The 17,557-nt window shown below is 39.9% G+C and overlaps 3 protein-coding genes across 3 annotated transcripts; all 3 read right to left on the bottom strand.

The window, feature by feature from the left end:
• Positions 1 to 926: 926 nt before the first annotated feature.
• On the bottom strand, positions 927 to 5,582 carry LOC133745465 (probable GABA transporter 2). The gene is made up of 7 exons (XM_062173542.1): positions 5,083 to 5,582; positions 4,761 to 4,991; positions 3,898 to 3,995; positions 2,743 to 2,929; positions 2,178 to 2,308; positions 1,700 to 1,936; positions 927 to 1,619 (listed from the first exon to the last, which is right to left on the bottom strand). The coding sequence occupies exons 1-7, from the start codon at positions 5,183 to 5,185 to the stop codon at positions 1,230 to 1,232; spliced, it is 1,377 nt and encodes a 458-aa protein (XP_062029526.1). The 5' UTR covers positions 5,186 to 5,582; the 3' UTR covers positions 927 to 1,229.
• Positions 5,583 to 6,115: 533 nt separating this feature from the next.
• LOC133743913 (high mobility group B protein 6-like) lies at positions 6,116 to 8,712 on the bottom strand. Its single transcript, XM_062171989.1, has 9 exons — positions 8,163 to 8,712; positions 7,816 to 7,923; positions 7,442 to 7,713; positions 7,253 to 7,361; positions 7,103 to 7,168; positions 6,839 to 7,009; positions 6,651 to 6,745; positions 6,474 to 6,558; positions 6,116 to 6,381 (listed from the first exon to the last, which is right to left on the bottom strand). Exons 1-9 carry the CDS (start codon positions 8,634 to 8,636, stop codon positions 6,265 to 6,267), a joined length of 1,497 nt encoding a protein of 498 aa, XP_062027973.1. The 5' UTR covers positions 8,637 to 8,712; the 3' UTR covers positions 6,116 to 6,264.
• A 412-nt stretch (positions 8,713 to 9,124) lies between these two features.
• On the bottom strand, positions 9,125 to 13,281 carry LOC133744912 (uncharacterized). The gene is made up of 7 exons (XM_062172938.1): positions 13,132 to 13,281; positions 12,167 to 12,456; positions 11,840 to 11,973; positions 11,523 to 11,782; positions 10,549 to 11,364; positions 9,354 to 10,492; positions 9,125 to 9,236 (listed from the first exon to the last, which is right to left on the bottom strand). Exons 1-7 carry the CDS (start codon positions 13,279 to 13,281, stop codon positions 9,125 to 9,127), a joined length of 2,901 nt encoding a protein of 966 aa, XP_062028922.1.
• Positions 13,282 to 17,557: the final 4,276 nt, after the last annotated feature.

Raw genomic sequence — 17,557 nt, 5'->3', positions numbered from 1 at the left:
TAATATATTATCTTGATTTGGTGCTGAAAATGAACCGGCTGCTAGCATAAGATATTCTGTATCATTTTCATTTTAATTGTTGATTCTAAATCGAATTTTGCTGAAGTTTCTAATGAAAATTCATTTACATATGTATCCATCTCTTATACATTTAATTGTCATTATGACTTATCATATTTATTAGCCTCAATTCTCTCCATCAACGATTGATTCTCTCTGTCATGCCTTGATCTTCTCCATTATTGTCTTCCCTTTATCTAGCAGAATGGATTTTTATTTCAAAAAAAAAAAAAAAGCAGAATGGATTTGTACAAAGCCATGTTGAGCCATTTTGGCCCATCCCGGTCAACTAGTACTTGATTAGTGCTTAAACCACGTTGCGCAAATCTTATGTGCCGCATCATTACAATTTCGAGGTCTACAATGAACAGAAAAAGAGTGAAACTGACTCGAGAGCCACGTAACTACTTCCGCCGGCCGAAGACACCCACCACATACACGAGCTCGCTTCACCTGTATGACGTTGAACTTCCACATGAACATATCCACAATCTAGACTCTAGAGCTAGTCGGTAACCCCGGACAAAGCCATAAGTTCTGTAGGGTTTCAATTCCGTGAATTGCATATTAGTTTCTAAATTAATAAAGCTTACAAAATACATATACATGAATGTACGCTACCGAATCCCCTTCTTTAGTATATCAGAGTATAGATATTTTCCATCTAGTTGATCAATGAAGTCTTAATTTATCAATGTGGAATCTGCCTTAGGGTCTTCCTAAATTAAGATTTAAGGGACATATAACAGCTTAATTATAGTCGCATGGTCTCTTGACTCTCTTCCAAAAGAAACACGTATAATATGAAAGGATCAGTTCTTGGCCAACCAGGATTTTCGATTTTTAATTAGAACATCCATACTAGATGATCAGAATAGTGCAACTTGTTTAAGTACGTTGCATAAAAATATCCCACAAATACAACACGTTCATTTTGCAACCACAATAGAATTTGCAATTTAAGATTTGGTAGAATTTCCCAGATTTGGAGCTTGAGGCTCATAATGTCTACAATACAGATCGATTTAGCTAAGACTTTTGATAAAGAACTAACTAACTAACACATTAAGTAGTTGTGAAGTTTGAAATTTTGGTATTACAAGGGGCCACAAATGGCACAGCTTCTCCATGACAAAAGGGGAAGGCTAGGCTGCTCTTTATGTACAAGCTTAGTCAATCACATCATCACTAAACAGCTTAAACTCTTTGGCATCAAGAACCAATTTCCTTACGGAAGAAAATGTGCCCATCAATCCTACTCCGGTGAACACAACCATTATAGACATGTTGAGCCAGTAAGTGAAGGTCGATTTTGTTGGCTTATGGGTCTTGTTGTAGAGAAGCATTGGGAGGATAAAATCTAAAGGGATAAACCCAACAGCTCCAACCACACCGCTTATGTCTCCAAAAAATGGGAGCATTGCTGCGAAAAATCCGCACAGTATCATGTACACAGACCGAAGAATTATCCGAGGAATGAGATTCCTTTTTGAAAACATTCCCTGATTGACATCTGCTGAATTCTTTTCCATGATCTCATAAGCAACTTGAGAATAAACCTGCATCATACTGGAGAAGCATTATATCATTGTAACATTAGAACAGTAATGCTTTTAAAGCTACATTAACAAGAACTTACCAGGCCAATGGCAAGAAGCTGAAGGAGAACAAATACCACAGCAAGACCAAGGACCCATGTTGGAGCCAAAGAAGGCCCTTCATCTGGCATTAGGCTCTCTAGAATGTTTGAACTAGCCTTATTCCCAAACACCCAATAACCAGACACTGCAGTGGCATAGAATGTAATGAAAATTACTGTGTAACACATTACAAGACCTTTTACCATCTTTCCAGTAGCTGGTGGCGCCAATGTTGCCTGCACTGATCCCAGGGGTATGTTATAAAATCAAATCAAGAAGCTTATGCTAAGCAAGTGATCATTCGACATTATTCTCTGACAGTCTTGATTTTCACACAAAACTATGAGGGAATAACCGTACTTTCTACATGCGTCTCTCAACAGTCTAGTTAAATCAACAAGATCATCTTAAGGCTGCACCAACTAGAAAGGTTTGGGATATATAACTATAACAGTTCCGAATATAAAGAGTAATTACTTGTATTTCAGGTAGTATGCCATTCCCAAAGATAGCAGCTATTATGGAGATGGAAGTGAAGGCATTGAAGACCCTTATTGATGCCGAAGAATCTAGGGAGTAGTCCCTTTGAGGGGCATTCTTAGAGGTACCTGTAGGAAAAAAGAGAAGTTGCTAATGTAATCTCAAGAACTTAAGGTTTTAAACTACTCTAGTTCACAAATAGAATTATATCCCCCAACCACAAGGAATCAAACAACTTTGACTTTATTTGATTTTGAAATGTAGTAACAATAACAATCTTTAAAACAGCATTGAAATTACCCAGGTTAGAAGTTCTTATAACTTGATTGGTTCAGTGTTGCCTTTATTGATTATAAACTGTTATGCCGTTGATCAATTAATTGAAAGCTTGAAGTCAAACTGCTTTACATAGAAACTGTTGGTCTACTTTTTAACAAATAACATCCCATTAACATGCAGGATGCAATTTGATATTCCTATTCAGCAGTCATATTAGAATGAGTGAGAGCTGTCAATGACTCGATGCACAGAAAGATAGACGTGTTTTATGAGGAATCAATACCTGCATAAACACACGCAACAACCACCAAGAATGAGTAGCCCAAGCTGAGAAGCAGCGAACCAAGGTTGATATGTCTGAGGGAGTGGAAAGATGGTAGTTGAGAGATGACTATCATTACCACGGTAACCATGGCTATGAAGTGATACAATTTCAGGGATCCATTTGGAGAAAGTTCTGTATACATAATCTTACCAAAAATAAACAAAACGCCAGTCAAGATAATCAAAGATGAATAGAATCGAACTACTGTACTCTAATGCCAAAAACAGACAAAGAAAAAAGACCAACCAATGATCCCATACTACTTTACTACATTGTCATTCAAGGCTGTCCTGCATAGGATAAATTTCTAACATAATCTTGGTTAAAATCTTCTACTAGCACTTGCTGTGAAATTATGCAACTCGTAATAGATTGCTAAGAATGTTTTCATAAGAGTTTAATATAAAAGGTCCTTTAACTAGGTTGCTTATATGGACGAGCTCAACATGCAATCAGTTGAAAATGAAGGCAGATAGACCCATCTGGGTGGCTTTTATTTGTGGATTAAGGTGTCAACAATCAAGTGATAACTATGCAATCCCCTCTTAACATGCAACCCTTTGACATGGATATCCATCAAGGTGATCAACTTGCTTGGGATTATAGACGACTAGATTGAGACATCAACAAACAAGTGCCAGATCTGCACTAATTAATCAGAGACTTCAGTAATTGAAATACATCCCAGCTCTTTACAGGTTTATGATTCAACAATTGATTGCTCATTTCTGTAATTGATTCAAGAAGATTAGTTTGTTGCTTATAATATCGTGGTTTTTAAGCAATGACCATAATCCTTTGCACACCACAAGAAGCAAATCCATGTGGGATTCGAATTTCTATTCACCAATTAGACCCAACAGCACATGGAATCAAATAACTAAGTTGAGTAATTTATTTATGGCAAAATGGCAAATATATCACTGTTCTTAAATACTATATAGAAGTGCCTAGTGCCTACTGGCTGCTGAATGCTAATATTCCCCACTAACCCAAAAAGCCACCATAGCCATTTATTGAAAATTAATTCTCCCTTTTTGTATAAAACTATAAATAGACAATACTATTAAAGTATTAAAAGCTGAAGCTTTCACATTATTGTAGATACGATACCTTAATGCATTCCCCAGCAAGCAAAATTGCTCCAATTCCAACCCCAGTGTTTATGGCTGTCTGAATGAATATCACAAAGTAGAACATCCATCCTGACCCTGTAAACAAAGTACAAACCAAAGAAAGGCAACACATTGTTTATGATCAAGATTCCACAGCTCTTAGTGAGCAGAACAGAATGTCAGATTCTTAGTTCAAACTAAACTAAAAAAAAAAGGGAAACAAACAGTAGCAGGGCTATACATGATCACTTTCATTAGTGGGTTTCAAGTTGAAGCAACCAGTTTTTCTTTAGTGCTACTAGTTTGAACGATGAAGTTTCACGACCAGTCTCTACAATGATGGTGAATCTTCGGTGGGGCAGCCGTGCCACTTGCGCAATAAAAAAAATTGACCAACTGATATAATCTTTTACCAGAAATACCCCTATATTTGTATGCACAAGTCCTCAAAACACCCAAACCAATCCCCCTTCTGTTGTCCGGCTCTACCACCCACCACTTGGCGCGGCCGTCGTACATTACACAGTTACCGATACCGAGTAACCCAGACCCACATACACACACGTGCGAGAGACTGCGCGCGCCCACCTCTCCTTCATGGTCCGAAAGTCAAAGCTCAACAAGCATTGACCAACAATAACAAATACTATTCCCGAATCACGAAAAACGATCGTGCGACTCCGGTGGCTTCCCTAAAAGTCACAGAATGCAGCGCGCCATGAAAAGAGCGTGCAAAAACGAAACGTTTCTTTTTTGGTAAGATGAAAGAAACGTTTCGGTTTTTTTTTTTTTTTTTTTAAAGAGCAGAAGTAGCAGGGAAGCAAAAATGTACGGTTGGTTTTAGTTTGAGCGACTTCTCACCTAACACGTCTGCGGCGAGCTCCCGGAATCTGATGTGGCGGCGGCCGGCCTTCTCGCAGTAGTCGAGGACCTTGGACATGAGGTAGTAGGAGTAGAACGTGACGATTCCCATGGCGGTCAAGCAGAGGAACCCTACCGGCCATCCCAGCCCTCGAAACGCGTACGGCAGCGTCAGAATCGTCGGCCCCACTATCGCCGTCGTCAGATGGAACCCGGCGTGCCACCACTGCCCTAATTAATTAATTAACACAAATCAGATTTTGATGATGATGAGTAAAAAAAATAAAAAAGGAAAATTTAAGCGGTGGTGGTGACGTGGAACCTTTGGATTGGAGGACGAAGACGGCTCCGGCGTCGGTGTCGCGGGCAGGCTCGGGGCCGTCGTCGTCGAGGAACGGTTGCGGGTTCGGAGGCTCAGGCATCATGAGAGGAGGGAGGGTGTGCAGCTGAGAGCTGCAGCTAGAGGTGGACAGGTTAAGGGGAGTTTTTGAGGCGTAGGTTAGTGGGGGAGTTGGAAGTCTGTTTGCTGCTTGGAGGAGACTACTATGCTAAAGTGCGCCAGGGAGAGCACTTGCCGCCCGAAAAAACTAACTTGCCTGGTTTTGTTGGATTCCCACAATGAGTTGCGTTGGGGTTGGTTACAGTGAGAAGGAGACTTTCGATACAAGTAGGAGAAAACAAAGCTAAATTACGAAATCATCCTTCTCAGCAGGTTCTTCGGTTTGTATTGTTTTGGAAACTGGAAAGGGTGTTGAGTGGACGGAGAAATTCATTTACATAAAATTGATAGACATTCAATTTTGTTGGTTGTACGTGGTCCGTTTCTGCCTCCATTTTTGTTGCCATAAAATCGAAAATGTTCTCATTAATAATGAACAAGGATATTTGGTTTTTTTTTTGGCCAAGCAAAAAGGTTGTCCTCATTCATACATGAATGAAACTGTTGGTATGAATGAAAATTGTAGGGTAGACACGAATAGGGTAAACCAGAAGTTATTAATAGAGTTCAGGGTAAAATGTTGGAGATTAGTTGGAGAATTTTACTCTCTCTATCTCAATTTCCAAATGTCCTAATAAATTGCTGGCATGAACGCAATTTATAGGGTAGACACCAATGTGGTGAAAGTAGTTCAAGGTCATTAATAGGGTAGAAAGTTGACATCAAATTGAAAACGAAAATTACACTATAGAATTCAGCTTATGTCATCAATAGGGATAGAAGTTATTAATGGAGATTAGGGTAAAATGTTGGAGGGGTAAAATGTAATTAGTTGGAAAATTTTACTCTGTCTCTTTAGGCAATCCAAGTATCGTAAATTGTTGGCATGAACGAAATTGTAGGGTAGACACCAAAATGATGAAAGTAGTTCAAAGTTCAAACTCATTAATAGGGTAGAATGTTAACATCAAAATGAAAACGAAAATTACACTACAGATAGAATTATGCCATCAAAATGATGGGCTTTCACCACACTAAATGTTCACTAGCACTAGAACATTTTATTCAATCTTGGATGGATGCAGCAACAGACTTGTTGTATTCCTCCAACTCCTTCTTATAAGCCTCCATTGCTTCAGCAGCCTGGTCGTTCCACACCTTTCTTTCTTCTTCACTCAATTCCTATACCCAACAACCAAATGATCGATATTTATTAGTCTCTAGAACGAAAACATTAACCCGAGAAATTCAACTGATCGAAACAAAGGGTGTACCTTCCATTTAACTGAAATGAGAGCAGTAATAGTGGAGTTATTGATTCCTGGTCTCTCCTCCAACAGATTCTTTCTTGCTTCCTTGCTACATTGTTCAAAAGAAACAGTAAATCAGACCCATCACTTGAGATCATAATGAATGGTTAAAACAGGACAGTAACATTCACCCAGTTTTACCTGAACAGAATGTATGAGGATGCAGGCCTCTTGGGCTTGTTGGGATCAGCAAGCTTCTTTTCTTCCTTCTTCTTCTTCTCAATCTCTTTTGTTTTCTGTCAATTGCATGCACTAGGATTAGCAACAAAAAAGTATGCAATAGAAACATAGTTTACAGTAAATGAAAGGCTTCATTACTAACAGCAAACCTTGATTATGTTCTCTGTCTTCTCCTTCTTCTTAAGCAGTTGAAAGGCTTCATGCTTTTGAAGTTTCATCATCTCTTCCTCTTCCTTTCTGCAGATGGCAGCTTCCTCTTCCTTCTGTTGCTTATAGACCTCCATTTCTTGCATATACTTCTCCTTGTTCTTCTTTGCCATCTGCGATTTTCAAAGACCAAGGAGCTTAAGCATGGTAGTTGGGCCAGGAAAATCAAACCACAAAGATGGAATTCAAAATCTTATACAACAAACCTCTTCATATGGACCCTTTTGCTCCTCTGTCATGTTCTTCCATTCTTCACCGGTGATTTTTGCAACCTATCAAATTATCCCCAAATTAACAACGAGACCAAATCAGTAAATATGCATAGGCTTTTTAATATAGAGATGTAATTCAATTACCTCTAGAGCCGATTTTATGTTCTGTGCATTCAAGGCTGCTCGCCTCTCATTTGTGAACAGGAAAAACGCAGACATTGGCTGCTTGGGTTTCAATGGATCCTTTTCTTTCCTGCAAATACATTTATATCAGTAAGATTTTCATATCACCAATTCTGTATTCAACTAGAAACAGTGAGAGATGAGCATTACTTGTTCTTCTTGTTATCCTTTTCTGCTTCTTGTTTGAATTGCATGTATTGTTCAAGCAACTCCATAGCTGTCTTCTGCTTGTGCTCCTCCTCAAACAGGTGCATTGCTTCACTCTCACGCTTCTCTTTCGCCATCACTTGCAAATAGGCTTCCTTCTCCGCCTGGTACTTCTCTTCATACGGCTTTTTCTCTTCTGCTGTGACATTCTTCCACTTGGCCCCCAAAATGGTTGATATGTCCTTAAACTCTGCCTCAGGGTTCTCTTGCTTGACCTACATCAAACGCCCCCCCCCCCAATAGAGAATTTAGAAATTTGTTTCACCACATTCAAATCTCATAACCATCAACAGTATTCAAATTCTCTTTTATCTTACCTGATTCCACTGATCTTTGCACCATAGCACATACGGAGGCGATGGCCTTTTCATTTCAGGGCCACCCTTCTTTTTCTTGTCTTTCTGTGATGGTATAATTGGGAATGCCTGAAGAAATATAAACAACCATTATCAATTCCCCTAAACCCTAATAACCAAACAAAGGTAGTGCCTAAAGATAACGAACGAACAGTTATACTAAACCCACTATCAATTTGATCGAACCATTATATCAACCCCATTTTGAGCCAAATTTCAAATTTCAAATCGTGAATCATACTCATCTTCTCAGAAACCAAACAGTTATAAGATCTGAAGGAAGTTGAAGCGGTTTTAAGAAAACGAACCATGGTGGGCTTGAACTCCTTCAATTTCTGCAACTTCTTGAGCTCCATCTGAAGCTTATCTTGCTCCCGACCCTTGGATTCGAGCTCCTCCTCCTTAAGCTTCAAGATCTCATCCTTCTCCTTCAACATCTCCTCCGTCTTCTCCTTCTCGAGCCTCAGAGCCTGAAGCTTCTCCTCCATTTCCTGCAGGTCCTTCTCGAAACTCGACTGCGTCTCCTTCGCCGCTTTCGACTGTTTCCTCGACGCCTTGGCTGCTTTCTTGGGCGACGTGCGAGGCTGAGAGAGGCTCTCGTGGTTCTCCTTCGCCGGGTCGGACTCGGGTCCGGTCGGGATCGGGCTCGGAGCTGCCTCGGAGACCGTTCCGGCCAGGATGTTGGCTTCGTTTGTCGATGGGGTCTTGGCCTTCAGCGCCTTTCGGGTGGTCCTGGGCTTCCTGGTGTTGTTGGGCATATCGGTAATTGCAGTGTCAGCCATGGCAGAGAGATAGAGAGAGAAATTTAGGGTTTCAGAGATTTGGGGGTTTTGATTTGAATTTGAGTGACTTCTCCAATGGAAAAGAGGGGGTGTTTATATTGAGGTCCAGCCAACGGTTAAATATTTTGAAATTCAAATAAATTTTAGAGAATGGATTGTTGGTTCAAGTCCGGAGCCCCGGGCTTTTACTTTTACTGACCGTTGGTAACAAGATGGATGAGCGCAGATTCATCATCCTATGGAGTATGGAGGAGAGGAAGTGAATTTGTTTGCCTTTCTATATAAAGGTTTTGAATTTTAATTTTTGATGATTTCCTTCCATATAAACTTGTTTTCCTTTCTCATTGTTGATCATTAGCTGTGTGGCGGGGTGCGGCGGAGATTAAATGACTTTTTTAGAGTAATTCAATTTTAATCGATGAATAGAATTTTTTTTTTTTTTTTAAACCCGAAGCGACAGACTATATTAATAGAATCACAAGATTACATTAGGTGGAGAGGAGTGCCTCCAATATTGTAGGAACAGATCCACACCAGGAAAGCAGCAAACCTGTGCCTAGGGCACATTTAGCCAACTTATGAGCTAAAACATTAGCATCTCTACCAACATGAGTAAACAAACAGTTATGAAAAGATGACATGGAATGAGAAATATCATCCACCAACCTACCAAACTATGAGGTGTCTTCACCCTCCGCTTGTATTACATTAACTAACTGAAGACAATCAGTTTCGAACACCACAGGGGCCAAACCAAATCGTTCCACCACCTGGCAAGCAAGTCGCCCAGCAAAAGCTTCAACCAAAACTAGGGATAACACTACACTTACGCTAGCACAAGCTCCAGCGATAACCTGGCCACCTTCATCTCGAACTACCACTCCTAAACCACCTCTATGGCCTGCCCCATCAAAAGCACCATCCATATTGACTTTAAACCAACCGGAGGGTGGAGGACTCCATAATCGAGGACGGCGTCCCACCCTTACAGTTCTAGTCGACAAAGCCAACTTCAAAGATTGAAACAGTGTCACCGCTTGAAAATGGACCTGTGAAAGAGATTGGAATTTATTATTCCATACCCGTTTATTCCTTTCTTTCCATACCGCCCACAGTAACACCAGAAGGAAAGCGAAATCTTCACTAGATAGAGACGAGTAGCATGACTGCAGCCAATCCGCAATTGAGTTAGAGGAAGAATGTGTCAGTATGGCAGTAAAAGAACGCACCAACTGTATCAAATCCCGAACAAAAGGGCAGTCCACAGTGATATGGAAGATCGACTCATCTTCCTCATTACAGAAATAACACCCTCCCACCAAAGGAACCCTTCGACCACGAAGCTGCGAAAGAGTGGGTAGAATAGCTTGGCAAACCTTCCATGTATGCACTTTGACCTTCCCCGGCACCTTAGCTTCCCAAATACACTTCCAAAAACTAGGAGACGCAGAGGAACTAGAGGCCTCCATCAATGAAGAATGTGCTGAGCCAAAAGCCAAATGATACGCACTTTTGGTCGTAAAACGCCCTTTAGAATCATAGTGCCAGATTAGGCGGTCAACCACCCTACTATTGCTTAACGGCAAAGACAACATTAGCAGGGCATCCTCCGGGCTAAAGATCTCTGTCACCAACTCTCTATTCCACTCACCATTTTGTATGAGCTCGCTAACTTGAGAATGAGGTGTGACTGTAAATCTTAATGGCCTGAAAAGATAGGGCCGAGGGATCCATGGATCCTCCCAAATCCGAACAGATGAGCCATCCCCTATCTGCCACCGTAGCCCCTTAGCTATAGTCTCCTTCGCACTAAAGATCCCTCGCCAACATGCTGAAGGATAGCGTGGACACGGGGCCTGAAAAAAGAAGAAGAAGAATTTGGAAAATATCTTGCTTTGTATAAACGACTCACCAGAGAAGTCGGATTCTTGATGATGCGCCATCCCTGCTTAGCAAGTAACGCCAAATTGTGTGCATGCAAGTCTCTAAAGCCCATCCCACCTTCACTTTTAGGCAAACAAAGTTTCTCCCAAGATAACCAATGAATCTTACGATTAGCATCCTTACTTCCCCACCAAAACCTAGCACACATCTGGTGCAAAGAATCACAAAAGTCCTTCGGTAATAAGAAGCAGCTCATGGAGTAGGATGGTAGAGCTTGTGCCACCACCCTTATTAACAGATCCTTACCAGCCCCACTAAGTAATTTTCCTTGCCAACCTGCAAGTTTCTTACTCAAACTTTCTTTAATGAAAGCAAAAGAATCTGTCCTATTTCTGCCCAAATAGGTAGGCAGCCCCAGGTATTTCTCGTGCTTGCTCTCAATCATCACCCCCAACGAATCTGCTATAAGAATCTTATCCAGCTCAGGTACCTTCTTGCTGAACACAATACTACTCTTAGCAAAATTGATCTGCTGTCCCGATGCCAATTCATAGACAAACAACACTTCCTTTATGTGACTACATTTGGCAGCAGTCGCTTTCCCAAAAAGCAAGCTATCATCAGCAAACAATAGATGATGAATGGCAGGGGCGTTCTCACAAACTTTAATACCTTCAAGAGGTCCCATAGAAGCCTTCCTTTCCAAGAGAGCGGAAAAAACCTCAGTACATAACAAAAACAAATAAGGAGAAAGTGGATCCCCTTGTCTGAGCCCCCTGGAAGGAGTAAGGTAGCCCCGAGGTTGGCCATTGATGAGAAACGCATAACGAACTGTAGTAACACACTGCATAATAATCCCAACCTAGGATTCATCAAAGCCTAGCCTCAATAGGACTGCTTCCAAAACTTCCACTTCATCCGATCATGCGCTTTACTCATATCAAGTTTCAACGAAAAAACCCCTTCAGCACTGGAATAACAATTGTGAATATAATGAGATACGTCATTAGCAATTAGAGTATTATATGTAATCAATCTTCCAGGAATGAAAGCACTCTGAAAAGGAGAAATGATAACATCCAGGATTTTCTTCAATCTATTAGCTATCACCTTGGAACAAATCTTGTAAATGACATTACAGAGAGTAATTGGTCTCAAGTCTGCCACAGACTCGGGATTCTTTACCTTTGGTATCAAACAAATATAAGAAAAATTAATCTCACCTAACAACTTCCCTGAAGCCAGAAAGCTCGGAACCGCAGCTGCAACATCAGGACCCACAATATCCCAATATTTCTAAAAGAACAACGAAGGCATACCATCTGGGCCAAGTGCCTTAGTAGGATACATCTGGAAGAGAGCAGCCCGAATCTCCACAGCTGAATACGAAGCACAAAGCTCAGTATTCATACTGGCCGTGACACGGGGTTGGATTAACTTAACAGTAGCTAGCCTGCATATGATTATAATCAATGTCCCCAGCAGAGAACATCTTTGAAAAGTATTGGAGCACAACTCCCTCCATCCCCTCCATAGAATCCTTCCAGACTCCCTCATGATCATAAAGACCAAGCAATCTATTCTTTGCCCTGCGGTTAGAAGCTTTACGGTGCAAAAACTTGGTATTCCTGTCACCTTCAGCTAACCAGGTGATCTTGGATCTTTGTTTCCAATAAGCATTCTCCTCCTCCAACAGACCATCCAATTTTGAGTAGAGAGAAACACTCTTACTTTGGTTCTCCCCGGTCAAAGGAGATTCAGAAAGAACTTGTAGACGTGCCCGGAGTTGATCGATCTCTCGACTTCTGCAACCAAAAACACTCCTTTGCCAATTACTCAAAGCAAATCTAGTATGCATGATTCGCTTTGAGACCTGAAACATAGGCCGCCCAAGAACCGGCTGAACCCAACCCTCCGTGATCACATTCTGACACTCCTGATGGTAATATAATAAATGCGGAATAAAGTTTACTTATCTAAAAACACACTTAATTAAACGAAATAGATTGAAAAGATTTCGCAATGTGTTATATATCACACACTATCTTCAACAATCTCCAAGGACTAGTAGGATGACACAGTCAATTACGAGCTTAGAACCCACTTTTACAGTTCATTCCTCATTGAGTTTGGATTGTTTTTTGAGAAAAAGAATACTCATATATTCATACGGCTTCACTGAGCCAATATCATGACAAAACATACATCAGAACTTAAGTCTCTGCAACATGAAACTGTATGCCTACTCGGCCTAAACGAGTGGGTTTGGATATGGTGTATAGGCTAGTTCGATTGATTTTGGACATACTTTGGATCTACGTATGCATCGTTTTGAAAATCCTCCTGATTGTGTCACCACCACATGATTTTCTGGAACCACAGAATAATTTTCCTCAAAGAAGACTTCAACTGCTACAACCGTAGTTGAGGTCACATCTTATTGTTCTTTATTCTATTAAGCCGTCTCTTTCAAAAAAAAAAAAAGGATGGTAAACCAGGTGGTTCTCATTGGTTGTTCTTCTGTCTGACATATAGGGTTTCCCACAAGTCCATTCGAGAAACAACCATGTGTTCCACCATCCTGCCAGACCTCCCTAGGGAGCTAATCTACAACATCATCATACGGCTTCCGGTCAAAGATATAATCTGATTCTCCTGCGTTTCTAAAGTATGGAACCACGTCGTCCGCAGCAGAGGCTTCATCAAAGAGCATCACGAACACTCTACCATGAATTCCATACATAATTGCACCCTCATACATTTAACTAATAAGGACGAATTCTACTCAGCGGTCTTCTCCAATGACACGTTCGGCCAACAAAAGCAAATCAAGCCTCATCCATTATATTCCGTTAAAGAAAGGAATAGACTTGGTCTTAGATCTAGTGTGGTTGCCAAGTACAATGGACTGATCTTACTTCAAGTTCAAGTTCTCCTCCGGAAGAAGTACTACCTTGTTCTATGGAATCCGACGATTGCCAGGCATAGAAGGATCCCCTATGAGTTCGAGAAACATAAACGATACCATAGGGTTTTCGGAGTAGGGTATGATTCTGATGCAGACGACTTGAAGGTCTTTACTCTTGAGCAATGTTGTAATAATTTTGCGCAACTGTCCGATTTGAGTACCGAATTAAAAGTTTACAGTCTCGCATCTGGCACATGCGAAACCATAAAACTAGAACTTCCATATCATAATTTGCTACTTATTAGAACACCTGTGGTGTTTATGAACAATTCTCGTGTAGCTTGGGTGATGAAAAGGTAGCATCTGATTATGAGGCAGGTCGTCACTCCATTGTAACTTTTGACCTAGTGAGGAAGGAGTTTCATGGCTTTCCTCTTCCCCGACCATTTAAAAATTTTGTGCACGGAGAATTGGTGGTGTTGGGAGGCCTGTTATCCATTTGGTATGAAAACTGGGTTTGTATTATGAAGGAAGAATATTCTTGGACTAAGCTTCACTCTTTGCTCTTCAGTTCCGCCCAGCCTCTATTGTTTGATGGTGATCGGGGGAGGGTTCTCTTGAAAGTTGAGCTGAGTAATGGTGGTGCACGGCTTGAGTGGTTCACTTTAAAGACAGGAGAGATGACAAAGATTGATGGGTGTTGTACTCTCCTAGGTTCAGGTGTTCATGTTTGTGAGGGAAACATTTGTAAAACCATAATTACATGCTCACAACATATGCACAACAATCATAAAAGGATCAAGGCTTACCTTCTGCAATTACTGTCATGGATTCCATCTTATGCAACTGCTTAACTCGATCACTGAATGTGGTCTTCTGTTACTTACCAACTTGCTTCTCAATGGACAGAACTTATGCAATAGTCGTGGGTAGTAATCAGGGATCAATTCATCTGTATATATATATGAGACTTAAACCTCAAGAAGCTTTCCATTAAAGCATTCCTTGTCGGTTTAGGTTTCACGGTTAGATTCCTAATGTATCACAACTTGTAGCCTTTCTTGTAGACTAAGCAATGGATTACTATCCTTAATGAATTGATACACTACTTCATTAAGTCACTAGTATTGATTCACTGTTTGTATCCATGTCAAACTAGGATTGATATTAAGCTAATCATCAATTACTTTATGATGATATGTGTTATGTCCATATTTGATCTTACAATCTCCCCCTTGGACTCACACATATCATGCTCGATGATTTGCACCAGAGAACATCAAAACCTACTTAACTTACTGAAGTGCGCGCCAGATAACAAACTCAAATCGAAATTCATTCCAACATGGTCAGATCACAGTTACTTATGTAGAGCAAGAAACAGTATACATTTGAACAAAAATGCAGAGTTTCAAAACCACTAACACAAGCTTCTGCAATCCACATATGTTCAACCAGAAGTGATACAATATATGTTAATGTGTATCAACAAGTAAACATATATTAGGTCCTACTTTATGTTTCTAAAACCAGAAACTCAAGAAATTCACTGAACACTGATGGCTTAAAAATATTGCTTGAACCTTATCATCATGCTTCACATGATTTAAGCCATCTGATAGCAAGTATAACTTTAAACACAAAATCGATAATTTTCAGAACATTCAACAAAAAACTGCAGCAATAACCAAAATCTGAAAATACCTCAAAATTTATTAATAATAAAATCTGTCATTACAAATAAGTTGTGATAAATAAAGTCAAAAGATCACAACTAAAAATACAAGAAACTCAAAAACCTTAGAAATTTAAATTGCTCCAACTGGATTAACTCTCTACTGAACCTAAGCATCTAGATTAGCTAAAACTCCAATGATGGCTGTATGCTTCTGGAATGCTGCTACTGACAAGGCCTTGGTGAAGGGGTCTGCTAGCTGTGAATTCGTGTCAATGCTCAAAATAGCTATCTCACCATGTTTTACCCTTTCTCTAACACTGTAATACTTTAAATCAATATGCTTAGAATTATTTGATCTTTTACTGTTCTTGCTAAAGAAAACTGCTGCTTCATTATCATAATAAATCACAAGTGTGCCTGCCACAATGTGACTTAACACTTTGGTCTGCATCAAGAAATTCCTAATCCAAAGTCCTTCACACACAGTTTCATATACTGCAATAAATTCAGCTTGCATGGTGGAGGTTGAAACTAGAGTTTGCTTCATGGTTTTCCAAGCAACTGCACCTCCTGCTAGCATGTACACGTATCCACAAGTTGACTTCTTGGAGTCTGGATAATTCCCTGCGAAATCAGAATCTGAAAATCCAACAAGTTTCAAATCCTCCACTTGCCTATAAACTAGCATATGACTTTTAGTTTTCTGCAGGTATCTCAACACTTTCTTCCCAGCTACCCAATGTTCATGGCCTGGATTAGACTGGAATCTCAATAAAATCCCTACTGCAAAAGACAAGTCTGGCCTAGTGCAGACTTGTGCATACATGAGACTTCCTACAAGTCTAGCATAAGGCTTTGACACCATAATTTCTTTCTCAACATCACTATTAGGACTCTGCTTCTTGGTTAACTTATCACCTTTGGACATGGGAACTTCTCCAGCTGCACACTTTTCCATACCAAATCTCTTTAAAACTTTGGTAATATAATTCTGTTGAGACAAACCAAGTAGTCTCTGTGCTCTATCTCTTTTAATCTCAATACCTAGTACATAGGATGCTTCTCCTAAGTCTTTCATGTCAAAATTATTTGACAAAAGCTCTTAGTGTCTTTAAGCAGTTTAATGTTACTGCTAGCCAAAAGTATATCATCCACATAGAGAACTAGGAAAATAAAATTGTTCCCAACTGTCTTCAAGTAAACACACTCATCAACAAGATTTTCTGTAAATCCAAAAGTAGAAATCACAGAATCAAATTTCTTGTACCACTGTCTAGAAGCTTGTTTTAGGCCATAAATTGATTTTCTTAACCTGCATACTAAGTTTTCACTTCCAGCTTGCACAAAACCTTCTGGCTGCCTCATATAAATCACTTCATCTAGTTCACCATTCAAGAAGGCTGTCTTAACATCCATTTGGTGTAGCTCCATATCAAAGTGAGCAACTAAAGCCATGATTATTCTAAACGAGTCTTTTGTAGAAACTGGAGAAAAAGTCTCAGTAAAGTCAATGCCCTCCTTCAGTGTAAAACCCTTGGCAACTAATCTTGCTTTATGTCTCTCTACATTGCCATTTGCATCTCTTTTGGTTTTGAAAACCCATTTACAACCTATAGGTTTCTGATTAGGGTCAGGTTCAACTAATTCCCAAACTGCATTTTGACTCATGGAATTAATTTCTGCTTCCATTGCTAGCTGCCATTGATGAGATTCACTACTTTCAATGGCCTGATTAAATGTAGTTGGATCATTGATACACTACTTCATTAAGTCACTAGTATTGATTCACTGTTTGTATCCATGTTAAACTAGGATTGATATTAAGCTAATCATCAATTACTTTATGATGATATGTGTTATGTCCATATTTGATCTTACAACATTCTTCTCCTCCTCGATGGTCATCCTGATGGGAAGCATGGTTACTTGTGGTGATACTGATACATGAGCTAGCACCAATATCTACCACCATCTTCGACACGAAAACTCTTGCTTTCTAGGTTTGTTTCCTGTTTTCAACTCATCTTATTTGTAGATTTAGTAAAATTGATATGTTTTGTACTTGCGAGTTTCTTGTGCCGACTCCAGTCAAGATTCTGGCAAACTTAATCTAGTTCTGGAAATAGAATCCTAATAAAACTACACATTATAAAACATACAGGAACTCGTTTGTTTGGAACCAAAAAGAGAGTTTAGCAACGGTAACTTAAATCAATGCTTAATGGTAAAGAAATTTACAGGGAAGGAAATTAGCTCGTTTTTTTTTCCTTTTCTTCTTTCTCTTTGGCAAATGAAGGAAACTGACTAGTTACAGGCAAAAACATGCTCACATTACACTCCAAATTGAGCCTCCGGCCCACATTTTATAATTTTATCTGCACTCACTAGATAGAATGCTAAAATTGGATGGCCAGTATCTCCGCCCTTCAACTTTTATAGGTAACTGATATG

The sequence above is a fragment of the Rosa rugosa genome, chromosome 4 (genome assembly GCF_958449725.1).
Source record: "Rosa rugosa chromosome 4, drRosRugo1.1, whole genome shotgun sequence".
Lineage (NCBI taxonomy): Eukaryota > Viridiplantae > Streptophyta > Magnoliopsida > Rosales > Rosaceae > Rosa > Rosa rugosa.
Note: the sequence above shows the minus strand (reverse complement) of the source record. Positions and strands in the feature narration are given on the sequence as shown.